Source organism: Spermophilus citellus (assembly GCF_964194105.1).
Source record: "Spermophilus citellus genome assembly, chromosome: 12".
Classification (NCBI taxonomy): Eukaryota; Metazoa; Chordata; class Mammalia; order Rodentia; family Sciuridae; genus Spermophilus; species Spermophilus citellus.
Window position 1 is genome coordinate 94612407 of NC_138198.1, and position 21559 is coordinate 94633965.

At 44.9% G+C, this 21559-nt stretch overlaps 1 protein-coding gene and 1 pseudogene across 3 annotated transcripts in view; both read left to right on the top strand.

The window, feature by feature from the left end:
• Nucleotides 1-4516: 4516 nt before the first annotated feature.
• Nucleotides 4517-5727, top strand: LOC308631663 (growth arrest-specific protein 7-like; annotated as a pseudogene). Its single transcript has one exon. The product of its transcript is annotated as a growth arrest-specific protein 7-like (transcript).
• A 4696-nt stretch (nucleotides 5728-10423) lies between these two features.
• The window catches only part of MOCOS (molybdenum cofactor sulfurase), a gene marked incomplete at its 5' end in the record, with an annotated part of 52771 nt that continues 41635 nt past the window's right edge, over nucleotides 10424-21559 (top strand). For both annotated transcript variants that reach the window (XR_014018191.1, XM_081262621.1), the window contains 4 exons: nucleotides 10424-10565; nucleotides 16738-16827; nucleotides 19584-19650; nucleotides 20764-21405. Coding sequence is in view for 1 of the 2 variants with exons in the window: in XM_081262621.1 (XP_081118747.1) it covers nucleotides 10424-10565; nucleotides 16738-16827; nucleotides 19584-19650; nucleotides 20764-21405 (941 nt within the window). The remainder of the gene's footprint in view (nucleotides 10566-16737; nucleotides 16828-19583; nucleotides 19651-20763; nucleotides 21406-21559) is intronic.

A 21559-nucleotide genomic window follows, 5' to 3' on the forward strand; every position in this document is an offset into this window, starting at 1 on the left:
TTACAGATTTAGGTTTTGAAAAATAGAGTTCTGAATCATCTGAATGTATACAGTAGCTGAAGCCACGAGAGGGTAGAATATTTGTGCCCTGGGGAGGATGCTGAGGGAGGACAAGGGTGCCAGAAATGATCTTGGAGTGCCAGCTGAAGGTTAGAGGCAGGCCAGGACTGTGAGATATGAGGATGGGGGCTTGAGTCTAGCCCTGTTGGAACATAGAGTCATCAGGCAAATTCAGTATGTTGAAAAAAGGAAGGTGAGAATTTTGTGCCATTGTTTAATATGATATTTTGCTTTCAAAGGTGTTCAGTTGTGTTTTCTAGATGGAGATTTTTAGGCCTGTGCTATACAATATTTCTAGTTCAATAGTGAGCTACATATATAATTTTAAACACATATAGCCACATAATAAATGGAAACAGGTGAAGTTTATTTTAATATTAAATTTACTGTAATACAATATATACAAAACATACTGTTGACCCTCTGTATCCATGGGTTCCACATAACATGGATTCAACCAGCCATGGATTGAAAATAGTAGGAAAAATTGCATCTCTTCTATGCTTGTGCAGACTTGTCTTGTAGTTATTCCTTAAAAAATAAAGTGTAACAACTATTTACATAGCATTTGGTTGTGTTAGGCATTGTAGGTAATCTTCAAGTAATTTACAGTATGCAGGAGGTTATATTCAAATATAGTACCATTGTATATAAGGGACTTGAGCATCTTTGAATTTTGGTATCTGCTGAGGTTCTGGAACCAGTCCTCCACATATACTGAAGGGCAATTTTATTATCACATAAAAATTATTTATGAACTATTTTATACTAGGGGTCTGTCTCAGTGCAAACTAGCCACATTTCAGGTGCTCCATAGCCACATGTAACTAGAGGCCATCCATTCTTGGACAATGCAGTTCTAGTCTGTTTTCATCTCTACAAACTTGCCTTATATCCTCAGCTCTGAGTGTGTGTGTGTGTGTGTGTGTGTGTGTGTGTGAGAGAGAGAGAGAGAGAGAGAGAGAGAGAGAGAGAGACCAGAATGAGAGAGAGAGAGAGAGAGAGAGAGAGAGAGAGAGACCAGAATACCCTGCCCTGCAAGATGCCATTTCTGTTCTTGTTCACTGAAGAATTTTTATCTGCATTATCTCATAGGGTTTTGTTCTGACCTAAGTGCACACAGAATTCCAGAGCAGATTCAGTGAACTAACTTATGCTTTTAGAACCTTTAACAGCCCAGAACTCAACACCTTAAGGTTACCTGAAAGTAGGCCTTGCCTTCCAGAGACTTGAGTTTCAAAGCTGACAATTTTCCAAAGTTGTACTGAAGCATCTTCCTCAGTATTCACCTGTGTAATTCTAGTTAGTAAGCATTCAGAGGACTTGCTATGCACTGGGGCAGTCTGCATGATAATTCATGTGAATTCTACACACTCATGTCAATCTACTAATGACCACCTTTTGAATCATATTGCAGTAATTTGTAATATCTAAAGCAAAAAGTTTGGAAACTTCACTCTGGAGGAACTGAGGTGTATTCTAGAATCCCCAGCCTGTCCTTCCTCTTGTCTCTCTTTCCTTTCTTAGCTTAATTTACAGCATCAAATTTCAGATTAATGCCAAGCACCAGACTAAGCATTGCTGTTTTCTGACCTATGCAACTTTCCTAGATAGAGGAGAGGTGTTTGGATTGTTTTGAGTATCTGTTTGCTTTGGACAGCCAGCAACCAAATCACTTCTCAGTAATTTCAGAGGAAAGTAGAATTGATTATTAAGTCCAAATGGAGAATGTGGGAATTGGAAAAGGAAAAGCACAGAATCATTTTCACGTTAGAAATTGTGGCAGCATGAGCAAATCCTGGGTTGTCTGTAATAAGACCCTATTGCTAACCTGCTCTCAGTCCCTGCTGAGCTGTATTTTAAAGGTAGAAAGGGAGAGAGCTTCTGAATGAAATTTTCTTGGACAGCTCTTAAGCTTGATGCATAGAGTTACCTGGCAGGTCGGTTCAAAACTGATTGCAGCCAGTCTTGGTGGTGCATGCCTGTAATCCCAGCAACTCTCAGGAGGCTGAGGCAGGAGGAGGATCACAAGTTTGAGGCCAACTTCAGCAATTTAGTGAGGCCCTAAGCAATTTAGGAAGACTCTGACTCAAAATAAAAAAAATAAAAAGGGCTAGCCATATAGCTAAGTGATAAAGCACTCCTGGGTTCAATCCTCAGTACCAAAAAGCAACAAACAAAAAAAAAAAAAAAAAAGAAAAAGAATAAACTGATGGCTGGGCCCCAGCCCCAGGGTTCTGCATTCACTGTCAAAGAGAGGGCTTGAAGATTTCTATTTCTCTCTAGTTGCAAGTGTCAGCAGACTGGCAACTGGAATGTCAGGACAACCCCATAATTCTCAGGCCTCAAGCCAAACCTAGTAAATATTGATCTCCAGGGGTAGTGTCCAAGAATCTTTTTCAACAGACTTTCAGGCAACTGGATACACCCAAAAGCATGAGAAGCACAACTTGTAATCTGCTAGAACACACTACAACATCATGTTTTGACCACTGCCTCTCATCACTCCTCTGGATGGGGTCACTATCCTGGAATCTTTTCTGTTTGAGGCTCTTATTATTTTGGTATATACACATAACTGTGGCCCCAGAATCTACATGGCAGCCTCAAGGACATTTGCAGGTGAGTTGGAGCAGGGTGCTTTGTGCCTCTGTTGCTGGTGGTGCCCTGACTTCATGTGGTCCTTATTAATTGCTCAGGTTTTCTGTCTTAACAATGATGGAACACCTCAAGCTGCCAGCAAACTGAGGTGAATTTAGAGTTCTCCAGTCCCTGAAAAGCCTGTCTTCTTAGATGTGGTCCTTTCTACATAGACATCCATGTGCTATGTCTATGTAGAAAGGACCACATCTAAGAAGACAGGCTTTTCAGGGACAGGCTGGTTTTCTGGGAAGAGAAACTTGGTAGATGTGGGAACAGCTTCCAGGCTACTCCTGGAATTATTGAGTGAAGTATTCATATTAGTTGCAGGATTTCAACTCAACATTAAAACCAAAACAACAGAAAAGCAACTAGCAGACAAAAATGGGTTCCTTTAGGGTTAAGCTCAGTGAGGTGATTACAGGAAATCTAGGACCATGGTCAGTGGTTTCCAACAGAGGATTGCTGAAGACTCCAACCACCAGATCCTGGGTAGGCCTGGGCCTGCTGTGGGTAGAGTGACAAAACTAAATGTCTATTATGCAGCCCTTGTTAAACCAGGCTACTAAACGGTGATGGAGGTTGCCCTAACCAAAATAACATGACTAACAATGGGCCCTTTACTATCTATCTTTCAGAAACATTTTCTGTAGTGAACACATGTCCTGTGTATGGCTTTGTGGCCACATTTCTCATTTCTATGGCAGTTCAAAAATACCTTTGAAAAACCAAATATTGAACTTTAGTCATTGATGTGTTTACTGAAGTTCCTACAGCAATTTTACCAAGAGGTCTGCAACTTTGAAATATACGCAAAAAATCAGAATGATGGCTGGACAGAAAGACACATGGACATTTATGCAATGAAGCAAGTACCATAAAATATTAGAGGTAGTTTTTGTACATGCATATTCGTAGCAATATTATTCACAACAGCCAAGAGATGGAAGCAGCGTAAGTCTCCATCAGTGGATGAATGGATCAACAATATGTGGTATATATGTACTATGTTTGCATATCATCCTTTAAAAGGAGGGAAATTCTGACATGATGATGGATAAACCTTGAGGATGTTAAGTGAAATAAATCAGTCATGAAAGATAAATACTGTATGATTTCATTTATATGGTGCATCTAGGGTAATCAATGCATAAAAATAAAGTAGAACGGTAGTAGCCAGGGGCAAGGATGTGGCAGAGGAACCGGGGAGTTGACTGTAGTGTTTCATTTTTGCAAGATAAAAAAGTTGTAGAGAGTTCATCCATCGTCCTCCCTCAGTGAGCCTTCTGGGTCCTGCAGTGTGGCAGAGCCTGCAGAAACCGGAGCCTGGATCTGCGAGTTTCTGGAAACCTTCAGGAACACTTCAAATCTACAGAGTAGAAATTATCCTGCCTCAGATCCACATGGCTAGATGGGAAGACACACAAACAAAATGAAAAAACAAGGAAATAAAGGGCTCCAAACAAACCAAGCTGCTCCCATAAGAGAATCCATTGAAGAAATGTCAGAGAAGGAGTTCAGGATGTATTTAGTAAAACTGTTCTACAACTTAAAGAATTGTATAAGAGAGCAGCTACAGGAGTTAAGCAGTAAAATAACAGATTCACTTCAGGAGATGAAAGATCACTTCTGTAAAGATACATTAGAGGTCCTGAAAAGAAATAAAGAAGAAATTCTTGAAGTGAAGGAATCACTAAACCAACTTAAAAGTTCAATGGAAAGTATCACCAACAGACAAGACCATTTGGAAGACAGAACCTCAGGCAATGAAGACAAAATATATAATCTTGAAAATAAAGTTGACCCCACAGAGAAGATGATAAATTGCGTGACATTCCCTCACCCAGCAACTGCTAAAGCCAACCGAGTGGAGCTACTGTGACTACTTCTGGGCTGATAAGAAGGATCCCCAAGGCAATGGCACGGTGGCTGGGTTTGAATTGCTGCTCCAAAAGCAACTGAAAGGCAAACAAATGCAGAAAGAAATGTCTGAATTCTTCTGAGAGAGGATAAAGATTGAAGAAGAATGTGCCAAGAACTTGGCTAAGCTCTCTCAGAACTCCTTGGCTGCACAGGAGGAAGGCTCCTTGGGAGAAACCTGGGCCCAGGTGAAGAAGAGTCTGGCAGATGAAGCAGAGGTTCATCTCAAGTTCTCCCCCAAGCTTCACAGCGAGGTAGAGAAGCCCCTAATGAACTTTCGTGAGAACTTCAAGAAAGACATGAAAAAGTGTGACCATCATATCGCTGACTTCCGCAAGCAGCTCGCCAGCTGCTACGCATCGGTGGAGAAGGCTCGGAAAGCCCTCACAGAGCTGCAGAGAGACCTGGAGATGAAGACCCAGCAGCTGGAGATCAAGCTGAGCAACAAGACAGGGGAGGACATCAAGAAGGCACGGAGAAAGTCCACACAGGCTGGTGATGACCTCATGCGTTGTGTGGACCTCTACAACCAGGCGCAGTCCAAGTGGTTTGAAGAGATGGTGACCACCACTTTGGAGCTGGAGCGGCTGGAGGTGGAGAGGGTGGAGATGATTCGGCAACATCTGTGTCAGTACACACAGCTGCGGCATGAGACAGACATGTTCAACCAAAGCACAGTCGAGCCTGTGGACCAACTGCTTCAAAAAGTGGACCTGGCCAAAGACAGAGAGCTGTGGGTCAGAGAGCACAAAACGGGCAACATTTGCCCCGTGGACATGGAGATCTAGACACGCCTGTGCGGCCCCGGGGGTCCTGCCCAGGAGAGGGGCTGGGGGTCCCGTGGAGAGGGGGTGGTAGCTCCCGCTGGGTGAAGCTGCCCTCCTCCCCACTCTCCTGTCCACTGAGGAGAGAGGAGAGAGCTGGCAATTCCAGAAAGGGTGATCTGGATGGTTCAGCTGGGGAATCCCAAATATTCCCAGGCCAAGAAGACAGACCTGCAACCCTGCCCTTGTCTCCAAGACTGAAGCCCCCCCCCCAAACCCCGTGCCGTGCTCGTTGCTCTGAGAACAAACTGAGGCTGGAACTTTGTGGTCCCTGCTGAGTTCCATAGGGGTGGCCATCAAACACTTGTGCCCTTGGATGTCCCAAAGCCCATCCTCCAGCTGGTCCCTTTATCTCTGGGGCTTTGGAAGATCTGGGAAGGGCTGTCTCTGCCTCCAAGCCAATGAATGTCAGGATCAGAATCATGGATAGAAAGCACCGTCAGCTCAGCCTGCACCTAGAATCTTTTACGGCCTCTCTCTATTTTTCTCATTGCGTTCTGGGAGCCCAAATCTGGCTTTTCTTGGCCACTTTTCATCCCCATGGATCTTGGGAAGGCCTGTTTTCTGTCTTCCCTGACCAACCCTGCCCAGAGAGGTCAGGATGGAACTACCTCATTCGGCAAATTAGCCCCAAGTCAGAGCATTGATTCACGGTTCCTATCAGACCAGGCATCATCTCTGAAGTCTCTGGAAAATCCCGATCCCTCCATTCCTCAGCTGTTTTCTCAAGGCAGTCCCCACCCCCACCCTGCCACCCCTGCCCAGCCTCACTAGAGGGAGCTTTCCAAAGTTCTCCTCCAGGGAGACCTCCTTCAGCTGTGTGCATGTCCAAAAGCTTTGAGAGATGGAGATGAGCCAGAAACCACATGGGGTCTGTCTCCCATGGTGTCCTGTCCAATACTGGGCTACCCTGACCCGCGCTCTCCCAAGCTGCCCACCAAAGGCTTGATAGGGCTAGGTCAGTCCCACATGGGAGACAGGTTAGGGCAAGTCTTTGTCAACTCCATCTGCTTATGCATGATAGGGTTTGGACTGCTGTCCCTTGTATGGGCATTGCAGACTCTCTCTCATTTGCTATCCAGGTGTGTCCTGCCACCTGGGCCTCCAGCTCCTCTGAACTTTCCAGAGCCCTGCACCGAGCCCTCGCTTGGTGCCAGCACCTTCTTTCCCTCTGTCCATCTTCCCTGTAGAAGCCTGAGCCAAGCGTGACTCGGGAAGCTTTTCAGCACTACCCCTGGGTTCAGCCTGCCACTTTCTTTCTCGACTACAGCAAACACCATCTACCCCATCTTTCTCCTAAGAGTTCAGAGGAATGCAAACAGTCCCTGAGATTACATATTTTTTTGCATATAACCTTTAAACATCATGTCCCTAACTTTCCTCTGACTGGACTATCCCTATACCAATGACAGTGCAGGAGAAAGCCACACATTGAGTGTCTGGGGCCTGCATGTTGGATGTAATGAAACATGAGATGACCTATCCTGGAGCTGGAGGCATAGTCTGACCACATGGCTGCTGTGTTTGGGTGGCTTTCTAAAGCAAAACCAGGGGCAGTGGGTACTGGATGGGCAACCAATGCAAGCTCATTATAGAAGCCTACCAAAGTCTAAACATTGGGGCATTAGATGGTTTTCTTTTTGTCCACAGCATCTAGCACAGTGTATTATCACATCTTTGCTGAATCCACGGTAAACTTGAGTTAACTTGACCACACAGATAGTTGGGAGAGAAAGCATTTGCAAATATAAATAGAATACCTGGTATCCAATCCTTTCCTTGTCTTGGTGGCATAAAGAAGAGGCAAAGAGTAGGAGGTAGGTAAGGTATCAGCACAGAGTGGACTAAGAAGGGGCTGGCTGGTCCTGGCCCATGGACTTGCTCCTGAATGAACACAGGGAGAAGCCAAGCTCCCAGGGAAGCAACTTCAGGAAGATATTCTGGGTGTTCCTGCCCTCTCAGTCCTGTGGTCTGCCTAGTACTGGTGGGTTTTTGTTGTTTTGAACATTTTGAGTGTAGATATAATGGAGCCTTGTTCCCGACCATGCCATGATTTCAAGCTGCCCTTTTAGCTTCTATTCACAGCAAAGGTCTCATTTCACTCCAGGGGAGGGAGCTTCCTGGGGTTTCTGGTCCCTCTTTCCACTGCTCTCAAGTTGCTTCAACCAGGGCACACTGCCAGGCTTTAGCAGAAACCTGTCCCTCTGCTGTGCCAGCCTTCTTGTTTCCTAGCTACCTTAATATCTAGCTCTGCAGGATCTCTTCCTTAGGGAGGTGTATATTTCACTCTAACAGGAAATACTAAATTAATTTCATTATCCAAACCAAACTTGGCCTTCTTGGAAATACCCACCCCCACATCTTGACAAATTGGTAGAGGTTTGATCCATCCTAATTGTAGCCACACTACCATCTCCGTCCTTGCCACCAACTTCCTCCAAGACTGAGAGGCAAAGGTCTTCCAGGGCTGGCTTGTGAGACAACCTCTAAATCCTTCTCCTAATCGGCCTCTCAGCCTCAGAGATGTCCATGGCATTCGGCTCTGGTTCTCTCCCTCGACTCAACCATCTATGGCATGAGGCAAGCAACACTTAAGTGCCACTGATCCCATAGCTCCACCAGCTTCCTGAGCTTCTGGGGTGCTCTCTTCACAAGTCCTCCATATGACTATAGACACTGCATCCATCTTGAGCTCTGCACCTGAATTTCCACTTATAAGTCCTGATTGAAGCTCCAAATTGTCTCCCTGTGCCTGAGCCCCATCCTCCCTGCATTCACTTGATCTCCCCACGCCACAGCACCACATACTCCCAGCCCAGTCCTACTTAGGCTTCCTTTGTTTCTGAATTCAAAACTTCTATACCATCCGGGCCTCAGATCAGCACTCACTGCTCCTCACCAGGAGAAACACTCAGATCAGCACTCACTGCTCAACCTCTGACAGTCCTGTCTACAGCCTCCCTGAAATCAACCCCTCCTCAGTGCCACCAAAGATCCAGTCACTGTACTACAGTGAGACTCCCTAACATCTTCCTGTCTCTACCTGACCAAGGCCAGGTCCCTGCTCCACATTGCAATCTGACTCCACTCATTTCTCTTGCTCTCCATCCCACCCTTTATCCCCACCGAGCTCCAGAATGTCCCAGCCTCATTGAATGTCCTGCTTCTGGAATCTGCTGAGCCATTTGCTATCTCTAGGCTCTTGCACATGGAATATTGCCTTTCCTCCCCCTGCTTCCTCTTCTGGGACCCTCTGGGAAGGTATCTCTGCATTCTCCTAGTAGGGAAACTCTCTTCCAGTCGGCCTTGGCTTTCAGCAGAGAAGTCCTCTGCTCTCAGCCTTACTGACTATTGTCTTTCCAATGTCTACCATGTTCCTTGTAGGAAGCAGCTGTCCAAGAAGACCAAAGGAATGAATGCTCCTTTCCAAAGCCTCAGGCTTCATCTTCAGGGACTGGAGCCAGAACAGTTGCAAGAAGTTACAGCTGGTTTCCCTGTCCCCAGTTTTCACAGCTTCATCTAGTCTGGCCATGGTCATTAGACTGGTCTACTTAAATCACTTCTAGGGGCACTTTTGCTCCAAAGCCTTAAAAATGAAATTCTAGCTCCTCAGCATGAGCTTTCTTCCTCTACCACCACAGAGCCTAATTCTGAGAAGCACTCATTCACATTTGGCCAAGTGAATGAATGAAAGAAATTGTGAATGAAGGTCTTATATATAGAGGACATTCTTGCAAATGGATCCTATTGATAGGGGACCCTGTAAGTAGGGTCTGTTAACCTGAAATCAAGGGCATTTGGGGAGACATCATCATGAGGCAGGGAAGGGGGCCGTGGGAGCTAGATCAGTGACAAAACCTCGAGCAATGGGAGAGAGTGCATAATTGAGCCCTTCTCTCCTGTCTGCCCAAATGGGTAGGCAGAAAATTTTCAGGTTCTTGGTGAGAGAGGTCTCTAGGAGTGGAAAGAACTGTTTCTGCAGAACTGGCCTTCTGGGACCTCAGCATGAAACAGCTCAGATTCCTCTTAGGCTACAGGACCGACAGCGGACCAGTGAGGAGTTGGTGGCAGGCCTGCAGCATGACTGTAGGCACAGTACCTTCACACTTCCTTACCATTCGCCTCACTTGGATTCGAAGTCCTGGTCTCCTGATCTTTGGGTAGCCCACCACGTACTTGGGATCGCAGAAGTACCCCATACTCCTGGGGCCTACCTGGCCCACGATTCTGACACCTTCAGATCCCCAGCCTCACACTTCCCGCTCCTGGTTTTCCGGCCCCTCCCTGCTTGACAGACTAATGCCCCGGGACACTCTGCCGGGGCTCTCCGGGTGCGGCCCGAGGGCGGAGCAGAGGAGGCGCTCCCGTCCGGGTCGCACCCAAGCTTCCCGGTTCCAACCTTGCGCAGCCGCAGAGAGCTTTATCAACCAGCTTGTGGATTGCGTAGTGATTTTCCTATTCTACCCTTTGCTTAGCCACATTCTCAGAATCGCGGAGCACAAGTCCCACCGGGGAGCAACAACTGGAGAAATCCAAATCTCTTCGTAAACGCCCGCTGCGCAGAGGCCGGCTCACACTACGGTGGGTGAAGGTCCCCGGGGTCGCCGTGCGGAATAGAATCACGGTTTTCAGGATGGCCAGCAGGGAAAACCCTAGGTTGCTTCGTGCACCTGCATTTCCACGACAGACAGCTAAACAAGGATTTTGCATTCCAGGGTTCTGGGGAGCTCCGCGGGCTACACCGGAAATTCGTTCAAAGAGGCAGCAGAGCGGGCTCTCGCTCTCTCGGCTCCAGGTGTAAAAAAGGCGGACCGAAGTGAAACCCCTGAGTCAGCGCGTCCGGAGAGAGCGGGACAGTCCCTCGAGGCGCCGCCCCCGGGTCAAGGACCGGCGCTGCCCCAGAGACGCGGCCGGGGCGGAGTCACCGTGGATCGGTCTTATGTACCTCCCAGACCCTGCCGGCTTTGACAGCTTGGGCCATGGCTAGCGAAGCGACAGAATCCGGGGCCGAGCTGCTGGCTTTCACGCGGTTCCGCGACTCGAGCGCGGCGCGCCTCGCTTACGGGTACGGTCCGCGCAGCCTGCTCGACATGCGGGAGAGCGAGTTCGGCCGCCTGGCAGGTGAGGCGGGCGGGCGTGCGGGGCACGCGGCTCCTGTAACCCACAGGAAAGGCGCTCCAGCTCCAAGTGGTGGCGGCGCTGTCATTTAGGGCGCGTTTTGAATTGAAAAGAGTAGGAAGGATGTGTCCACGCGTCGGTTTCATGGGAAGTGGCTCCCTAGTCTATCGCTCCAGTGGGGCAGGACCAACCTAGATCCTTCCCACCTTTCCCCAGCCCTGGCGAAACCGGCTTAGGATTCTTCTTGCCCTCCCGTCCCCCGTATTCTAAAGGTCCAACTACACCACGGGCGTTGCAAAATGCAAGAGGTCCAGCGGCCTTGACTTCTCTGATGCACGCCCTGAGACAGGAGCGGTGCGTGGGCGGCCAGCCAGTGGAGTTGGGAGAGTGGCTCTGAGGGATCGCGAGCTGGGGACCCAGAGGCTGAGGTCGTGGGGCAGGGGTCTCCCAAAGCGGCGCCCCAGACTTCGCTGGCAGGGGTCAGGAGTGGCTTTTATTTCCCAAACCTCATTTTTCTCATTCCCGCAGTTAGAGCAATGCCTCCCAGGTCATCCTAGCTCTAGCTCTCTGGGGGATTAGAAAAATTAGCGAACCCTGCAATTTGAATTTTCAAGAACAGGACAAGCCAGTAAATTGGACACGAAGATCGGGATCGTGGCGTGCTTTTGTGGAACCTGCTGATTGAATTGGAAATCAAGATCGAGCTGGCGATGACTGACCCCAGCCCCACTGCTGTGGGTTCGGGACTCGCCCTTGTGCCAGGACCCTTAAGGGTAGGGGATTAGTCAAGCCTCAGAACCCTGTGCCCAAGGGTGGAAGGGGGCAGATGAAGTGGACAGGTCAGGGGCCAGGACACCTTGGTTTATTTGTTTCATGGTGATAAACTGGTGACTGCTCCTGTTTGTGGCAGGATAGCAATGATTTGAGTTGTTTTCTTTTCTTTCTTTCTTTCTTTCTTTTTCTTTTTCTTTCTCTCTCTCTCTTTTTTTTTTTTTTTGCAGTTGTAGATGGACTACATATCTTTATTTTATTTATTTTTATGTGGTGCTGAGGATGGAACCCAGCGCCTCACACATGCAAAACAAGTGCTCTGCCACTGAGCTACAGTCCCAGTCCTCCTTATGTTTTATAATGATAACTTTTCCCCCCTTTTGGTAGGCTTTGAGGACCCTGGCCTCCTCCTTGTGTTGTCCCCTCTATACTTAAGTAGAGAGAGTCAGGAGGGACAGGGTGTTCTTTGCCAACCTCTCAACTCCCTTCCTATTCTTCCATGTCACACTGTCACTTGCTGGACATATCCCTCCTCCCTCTTTCTCCTTCTATTACAAAAATTTCCTACCACACAGAAATAAAGTCTTATACTAAGAATACCCACAGGTGCAGAGGGAGGGAGGCCCTCTATTCTTTTGAAGCAAATCCCAGTCTGTGTCATTCAGTCCATAATGCTTCCAGGACTACACCTCCTTAATCTCTTAAATCTCCTCTAAACTTGGATCCCTGAATTGGCTGACCTCTCCCAACACTATCCTGAAAAGTAGAGGTATGTTCTGAGTTCCTCCTGGTTTCACTCTGGTTCCTCAGAGAATAGCACTCCCCCACCCCCAGAGACTTTTTAACATCAATTGTATTTGTGACAGTGTTGTGTGTGTTCTCTATTTACCTAGTGTTTGCAATTCCCAGTATTTCCCCTACATTTTGGTTGTGTGGGAGTCTCAGAACTGGTTCACCTTTTTCCCCCTTATGGAAATAAATTAACTGGAGAGAGGGCAGGAAAGATCTAACCATCCAAACAAACCAAACTAACATAACCTTCACCTTCTCTCCTTTCCTCTCCCTCCTTGAAGATTTTCTGTGGGTTTGAACATTTATCTGTCTAAGTGTAGGTCTGTATAATTAAATGCTGAACCTTTACAGCTGAAATGTTTTACCCAACCCGTTGGTTGGGAATTTCCTTGTCTTAGCGAAGGGAGCATATTGAATACATAGATTTAGTTCAAGTAGTTCATGAAGACTTAGGGAGCTGATTGATAACAACTCACTGAATACAACAGAGAATGGCAGAGGCATGGCTTGGAATAGACCTGGAATTCTTTTTCTTGGCTTTGAGTCATTTGCCTGCTTTTAATGTCAGCTAAAACTGTGGGGTGTTTACTCTGTCCCAGGCACTGGACTGGGTGTTGTCATATATCAACTCATTTAGTCCCATCTGCAGATGTAGAAACAGGATCCCAGAGTGGTTAGTGATGGAGCCAAAATTTAATCCAGATTGGTTCACTTGGGTTCTGCCCTGTTAACCACTCTGCTGCTCTACCTCCCCAAATCAGACCTTGGCTGATCTAACACAGTTGCTCCCCCCCACCCCAAATTAACTGTTGGACCAAAGGTCAGAGAAAGCTTTTTTAAAATGGTCCTGCAGAAGACTCTTATCAAGGGTCATGGAGCTTCACAGGAGTCACCTGGGCCTCAACTGTGTATTGGGGCTTCATGTGTGCACTGTTGGGTCTTGAAGCCTGGGTGAACAAAAACATTTCTTTTAATTTTAAAGTTATGTTTCTGAAGCTTTAATAAAAGAGAGCCTTATTTAAACAGTTTAGACTATGTAATACATTTTAATGGTATCAGATTCAAAAGGTGCCAAATGAAATTGAAGAATGGCCAAAGAACCTCCCCGTCGTCATTCTAGCTGCAGCCATTGTAACCACCCCAGAGTCAGTTGCTGTCAGTTGTGTCTTGTGTGCCTTTCTGGTGGTTGTCTATATTTGTATGTGTGTGCACTTTAAAGAAAATGTTTCTTAAGTGAGCCATAACATTTCTCACTACCTGCCATAGTTTGCATTTAGTTGTTTATGGTAATTCTCTGCCACTATCAGGCTAGCTTCTGTTTTGTTCATTGTTGTGTCTTCAGCTCTTATACAGTGCCTGGTATAAAGTAAGTGCTAAATAAATATTTGTTGAATGGAAACACCCTCAATAGACTAGAAATAAAAGAAAATTTAATGAACTTGATAAAGGTCATCATGAAAACCTCCACAGATAACATCATACTTAATGGAAAAAGCCTGAAAGCCTTCGTCCTGAGATAAGGAACAAGACGTTTGTTCTTACCACTTTTATTCAACATTGTACTAAAGGTTCTAGTTGGGGCAATTAGGCAAGAAAGTGGAATACAAGGCATCCAGATTAGAAAAGAAGAAATAAAAAAATGTATCTATTTGCTGATAACATAATCTTGGATGTAGAAAATCCTAAGGAATGCACACACCAAAGTAAGACAATTAAAAATCTAGTTCAGCAAGCTTGCAGGATACAAGATTAATGTGCAAAGATCAAGCCAATTTCTATACCCTAGCAATGGATATTATAAAAGTGAAACTAGGAAAATAATTCTTTATTCAACAAGAATAAAACATACAGGAAAAATTATCAAAATAAATAGAAGATAGGTGGGTTCCATATTACCTACCTTTAATCCCAGTGACTCGGGAGGCTAAGGCAGGAGGATTGCAAGTTAAAGGCTAGTCTCAGCAACTTAGTGAGATCCTGTCTCAAAATAAAAAATAAAAAGGACTGAGGATGTAACTTAGTGGGTCAATCAATGTAACCCCTGGGTCAATCCCCAGCACCAATAAAATAAGTAAATAAATAAGTGCAAGACATACAATGAAAACTGCAAAACATCATTGAAAGAAATTAAAGACCTAAATAAATGGAAAAACAACCTGTATTTGTGGATTGAAAGACTTAATGTTGTTAAGATGGCAATAATCCCTACACTGATGTACAGATTCAATTCAAATCTTATAAGAATACCAGCTTCCCTTCCCATTGGAACAGCTTTGATAAATTTATTTAAGTGTGTTTATCTAAGTACTTAAATGGAAAAATAATGTTAGTGCAAGAGGGAAAAAAAGTATTCATGAAACAGTGTGCTTCTTATGTTTTGTCTAACATAATATGATATTCTTATGATTTACATTAATACTCTATTTTTAAAATAAAGATTTTGCCAAATTTCACAGTTAATAAGAAAAGGAGTTAATGTTAAAATCTTTCTTTACCCAACACAGTATGTAGGCCAAATTTGCTCTACCTACTTCAGAATCATTCTAGCTAGCTGCATTTTTGCAGAAATTGATAAACAGATCGTAAGATTCATATAGAAATGTGAAGGACTCAGTAGAGCCAAAACAATCTTGAAAACAAAGTTAGAAGATCCACACTTCCTGGTTTCAGAACTTACTGCAAAGTTATAGTAATCAAGACAGTGAGGTATTGGCATATGGATAGACATAGAGACCAACAGAATAGATGGCATACGGATAGACCAACAGAACAGAATAGAATTGTAGGTCTAGAAACACATGCATCTGTGGCCAGTTGGTTTTCATCAGGGATGCTCAACTGTTTAATGGGGGAAAGAATGTGGTCTCTTCAACAAATGATGTTGGAACAACTGGATATCCACATGCCCTCTCCCTCACACTTTATTCAAAAATTAGTTCAAAATCAATAAAGACCTAACTGTAAGAGCAAAAAGTATAAAATTGTTAGAAGAAAGCACAAACATAGATCTTCAGGACATTGGATTAGGTAATGACTTATGACAACAAAAACTTAAGCAAAACATGACATCAAATAAAAGAGGTCAGATACAAAAGACCTCACATTGAATGGTTCCATTTATGTGAAATGTTCAGAATAGGCAAATCTTTGGAAACAGAAGATTAGACTAGTGACTGCCGGGGTGAGGCTGGGGGGGCTGGTATATGAATGATAATGGTTATGGGACTTCTTTTGGGGTGAATAAAAATGTTCTAAAATTAGTAGTGACAGTTGCGTAACAGTGTTAATATACCAAAAGCCACTAATTTCACAGCTTGTGGATTATATATCAATAAAGTTGTTGTAAAATAAAAATTCACCCTACCTGAATAAAAAAATATTGTTAAGTGAACAAAGGAACAAATGGATCTATTTACTTTGTAGGCTGTGGAAAGTGCATCTCAGAGTTTGTTCCATAACAGTGCTTATAATGTACTAGGGTATTCAATAATTGGGTTAGGTAATGACTTATGACAACAAAAACTTAAGCAACAATAATAACAAAAAGAGACAATTGGATACTAAAATTTATTTATTTAAACATTTATTTTTTAGTTGTAGTTGGACACAATACATTTATTTGATTTACTTGTTTTTGCGTGGTGCTGAGGATCGAACGTAGTGCCTCATGTAGGGTATTCAATAATTCTTTCTTTGAAGTACATGTTGATAGACGTTTGTCCTTATTCTTTTGCTATTACAGTAAATATTGCACTGAATACCCTCATATACAGTTCATTTCACAAAAGCTTGGGTCTTCATAAGATAAAATACCTAGAGGAGGAATTGCTGTGTCAAAGAGTATTTGCATTTTAAAGTGCTACTTATGCTGCCAAATGACTGATCCATTAAGCTGTACTGAAGAAAGAGAAAGAGAAATCACTGGAAAATTTGATTGCTCAAATTGTTATGTACGTGTACAAATATGGCATCGTGAATCCCACTAGTGTGTATGATTATAACACATTAATAAGAATTATAAAAAAAAAGAGTTGTACCAATTTCTAGCCAGTAGGGTGCTGCCTAGTCTTTGCCCCCATAGTTAGATATCCAACCTTTTGATCTCTGCCAAGCTAGTAGATAAACCATGGTATCTTATGTTCATTAAATTTGAATTTCTTTCTTCAGGAGAGAGACTAGAAGATTTGTTTCTTTCTCTCAAATTCTCTGCAGTTCTCATAGCTATTCTGGGTTTGAGGGTGAACCCAGGCTCACCTATCAGGGGAATGCACGGAACCTCCAGGGCAGCGCCTGAGTCACAGCTGTATTCATCCCCAGTGTCTTCGGGCACCTCCACTCTGTGGGACACTGGTCCAGCTTCATAAGAAAGCTGGTTAGTCAGGAAGGCTCTCTGAGGGTCTTAAATGTCACTCAACATTAGAAGGGCATTTTCTGCCATTGTTCATGCCTACACTTGGATTAAGAAGCTCTTATCAAGAGGTGCAGGGGGCATCAGTGTCCTGGTGTTAAAACATTGAAGTGCATTGAAGGGGCACTGGTCACACAAACCAGATGTAGATGACTGGAAGGTCTATGAGCAACAAACTGCAATATTTTTTTTCTTTCTTTTCAGGAACTGTCTACCTTGACCATGCAGGAGCCACCTTGTTCCCCCAGAGCCAGCTTACAAGCTTCACGAATGATCTCATGAAAAATATTTATGGTAAAGAAAAACACCCCCAAATTGACTTTAGCTAATTATATATGCAGATGATTAATCTATGTTTAATAATGTTGGATTAATAGATGGAGAACATGTTGTGCACACAAAGCTGACTAAGCCCCGTATCAGATGGGAAGTCAGACAAGCACCCAGGATGATTCTGTACCAAACACATGCTTGGGATGGAAGGTTCTCGATCAGGGATAAATAGGTTACATCCAGAAGAAGGGGTCCGTGTCTGGAAGGCACAGAAGTTCAAAGGTGCTGTGTTTGGTGTTGTGAGTGACTCTACAGTGTAGAGGGTGGAACAGCAGGAGGGACACACTTCATTCATTCATTCATTCATTCCATACTTATTAAACCACCATGGTACATGGGCTTGGTGCTATAGTGGGAGAAAAATAAACACAGACCCTTTCTCCATGGAGACTATCATCTAGTCTTGGTAGACAAGACTATAATTAAGTAATCTCCAAATAAATGCAATTAACAAGTGCGTGAAGGGCTTTGAAAAGGTGGCTGGCGCCATGGGAGTCTACATCTGCTGAGAGACAGTGGGGTTAGCAGCGTGTACGCCAAGGAAAGCTTTCTTGGGAGTGGAGTGGATGCTGAAGGATGAGCTGAATTTCACTTGGACAAGAGGAGGAGAAAGCCTGCAGGTAGTGGACACAGCAAGAACCAAGATCTGGTAGGGGATTCAGGAAGTAGCCCAGGAACACAGAGGGTAGGAGAGTGGTAGAGGTCTATGTAGAGAAGGAGGTGAGGGCAGGGCATTGGAGATGCTCTGAAGAGCTTGATGGTTCCTCTAAGAACAACGGGCAGTCACTGAGGGTATTAATCAGCAGCACAACATGATCAGAAGATAACCTTGGATGGAAAGGAAATTTGTAATACTAGCCACAGTAGCAGTTATAATATTTGTAATGATAAAAGTGATCATTACACCCACCTAGGGCTCAGGTATTTCTCAAATGCTTACATGTGTTAACTTTTGTTCATCCTCACAATAACTAAAGAGCTATAGGTTCTGTTATTACCCTTGAGTTATCTGTGAGCAAATAGGGGCCCAGAGAGGGTTAGTAACTAACTTGAGGCTACACAGTCAGGAAGTATTGGAGCTGAGAGAGCTGAGTTCTGAATCCTGGCATTTTAACTCCAGAACCCAACCCCACACTCCCACAGCTGTCTCAGTTCATGACAGTCCTGTTATGCCATGGTAAGGGCTTTGAATCATGGCTCTGAGAAGACAGCAGATCTTTAAATCTGGTGAAGCCTTCAGGGAAGGTGCCAGTGAGTGACTTTATCTTGGTGCTATAATGGGAGAAAAATAAACACAGACCCTTTCTCCATGGAGACTATCATCTATGATTTTCAAAGAGACCCACAGTGTTTCTGCTGTAACCTTTACAAGAGCCACCACTATGGGAAACATGTTAAGCCTACGAGATGGCTGCAGAGAGATTCAGGGTGTCCTAATGATGCAGGGCTAAAACCAAGGTGAGTCTGATTGCTTCAGTAGCCATAAATCCAGTGTGACCCTTCAATGTGGTCTAGGGGAAAAACAAACGAAACACAAACTAAGGCTGTGCACACACTGTCCTGCACCTTCTGAGTTGCTGGTCCCCAACCCCTATTTGTCAGGCCTTTCAGACATCTGGATTCATGTCTGAGAACCAAGATTTGAGGGAGATTCCAATACTCTGGGACACACAAGGAGGATACAAAGAGGGGGGAAAAGACTAGAATCCATCAAAGAGAAGGGTGAATTTGGGAGAGCCTTAAGTTTTGGGAGTGGGAGGATGAGGGGACATGTGCTGGCCCTTTTATGTATCCAGGGTGGTGCACTTATGCAAGGACAGTACCAGCAGCAGGGGTGGGAATGGCAGGGCACCAGATGGGGACTAATAAATGGTGTCATGGTGTGATCATGCTTGGAGGAGAGGGCAGGCTCCTGAGGTTGTGCCTCTGGCCACCTCTCGTGGAACCCGGCCAGCTACCTCTGAGCTGACTGCTAGCTCCCAAACCCTCTTCCTGGGTCCCAACTTATTTTACAAGTAAGAGGAAGGTTTTGTTTTATTTGTTTAAATGACTTTATTGAGTAATATTTTACATAACCCAAACTTCATCTATTTCATCCATACAAGTCAACGAATTTTAGCATTTTGATTGAGTGATTGCAACCATTGCGCATCAGCTGGAACATTTTCTTCCCACCCCACCCTGAGATTCTCCATACCCATTTACAGTTAATCTTTGTTGCCACTCCTAGCCCAGGCAACCCATAATCTAAATACTTTTAGTATCTCTATACAGTTGTTTTGCTAGATCTTTCATGTGCTCTGTGGAATCATGGTCCATGGAATCATACAACAAGTGGGCTCTCATGTCTGGAACCTTTCACTTAGCATGCTTTTGAAGTTCATTCATGACATAGTAGTTTGTTCCTTTTTATTGCCAAAGAATTGTCCTTTGTGGGGAGGTAATGTATTTTGTCTGTCTGTTCATTCGTTATTGAACATTTATGTTATTTCCAGAACTTGGCCTTATGCCTAGAGCTGCTATGAACATCCATGTGCAAGTCTGTGTGTGAACATAAGTTTTTATTTCTTTTGGGTAGATTCCTAGGAGTGGAATTGCTGGGTCATATGGCTCTTTTATGCTTAGACCTTTAAGAAGTAGAGGGTCAGGGTTTTGAAGGGACATAAAAGGAGAGATCATGGTAGTAACTCTAAGGCTTTGTCTTTGTAACCTGCCAGGTAATCCTCACAGCCAGAATACCATCAGCAAGCTCACCCATGACACTGTGGAGCATGTGCGCTACAGGTGAGCAACAGGGACACCAGCCTGAGCTGACCACCTTGGTGGACACACTTCCTTCCTAGCACCTGCCTTAATCCCAAAAAAGCTCTGAATGGGTTTCAGGAAGATCACACTTAGCTAAGAAGCAATGCAATCATGACAATATACTCCGGGGTCAGAGGACAGGAAAGCGAGAATGTATTAAATGTAGAATGGGGCAGACGAAACACAGGTATGTGGCTCTGAGGTCACATAGCTGTTTGATGTGCCTCTGAGCATGTGTCAGAGTGCCAAGGAGTGAACCGGGTTCTGAGGTCTTGTTCTCAGAAAGAAGAAAAGCACTTCTCCACTTTTCATGTTTTATTAGGCATCTGTTTTATTCCTATGGTACCCCACCATAGGAATAGTATTAGCATATTAAACAGCTAATTGTACTAGTATTTGCATATTAAACAGCGCATTGTACTTTTCCACATAATTGGTTTCTGGAAAATAATTTCCAGGTGGTCCCTCAAGTTACTTGGATTGACACAATTTCTTGTTATTTCAAATTTGAAACTGATACAGTTTTGCAATCAGGTTGTCAGTATTAAAAGCTATGTGAAATAAGCTGATGACTTAAAACTTGTGACAGAACTAGGGAGGAAGTGTCAAGTAGAAGGTCTTTTCAACCAACATTTAGGTCATTGTTGATTTTTATCATTCAGGTTGAAGATGGGATTTGTGATTGTGGATTTGAGCCTGATCTCTCCCATGGCTTTCTCAGCCCCAACCCTAATTTCACAATGTGGCTAAACCTATCGGGATTTTTTTCTCTAGCTTTTCAAGTAGAGATGTCCTTTCAGCAGAAAGAAAACAACATAGTCAGGTCTGGTGGTACGCCCCTGTAATCTTAGCAGCTCGGGAGCCTGAGGCAGGAGGATCAGGAGTTCAAAGCCAGCCTCAGCAACTCAGCGAGGCCTTGTCTCTAAATAAAACACATATACACACATACACACACAGAGGGGTGGGGAGTGTGACTCAGTGGTTGAGTGCCCCTGGGTTCAATCCCCTGGTGCCAAAAAAGAAAGAAAACAACCTTCAATCATTCAGTGCTGGAGCTGAGACCAAGGCTCTGCATGATGCTCTTTCTCGCAGGATCCTGGCCCACTTCCACACCACGCCAGAGGAGTACAGCGTGATCTTCACTGCTGGCAGCACAGCTGCTCTCAAACTGGTGGCCGAGGCCTTTCCATGGGTGTCTCAGAGCCCAAACAGCAGCGGAAGTCAGTTCTGTTACCTCACCGACAGTCACACCTCCGTAGTAGGAATAAGGAATGTGGTCATGGCCATGAATGCCACATCCACTGCGGTCAGTCCAGAGGATATGTGGTCAGCCAAGGAACAGGGTGCTGTGGCCTGTGATCCAAACTGCCAGCTTTTGCATCTCTTTTGTTACCCAGCTCAGAGTAACTATTCAGGAACCAGATACCCGCTGTCCTGGATAGGAGAGGTCAAGTCTGGGCGGATGAGCCCCGTGAGCGTGCCTGGGAAGTGGTTTGTGCTGCTGGATGCAGCCTCCTATGTGACCACCTCGCCTTTGGACCTGTCGGCTCATCAGGCCGACTTTGTCCCCATCTCCTTTTATAAGATCTTTGGATTCCCCACTGGTCTGGGTGCTCTGCTGGTCAATAATCGTGTGGCTCCTCTCCTGAGGAAGAACTACTTTGGAGGAGGGACTGCCGCTGCCTACCTTGCAGGAGAGGACTTCTACATCCCAAGGCAGTCGGTGACTGAAAGGTAACTTTGCCATGGGGGTGGCTGGTGGAGTCTCCAAGGCAGGTCTGGCATATGCAGCCTTAGGATTGTTCAAGCTACAGGGTCAGAGGAATTAGACATTGCTGGAAGGGATCCGCTGGTGGCAAGGCTCAGATCTGGGAGGCAGAGGTCACTG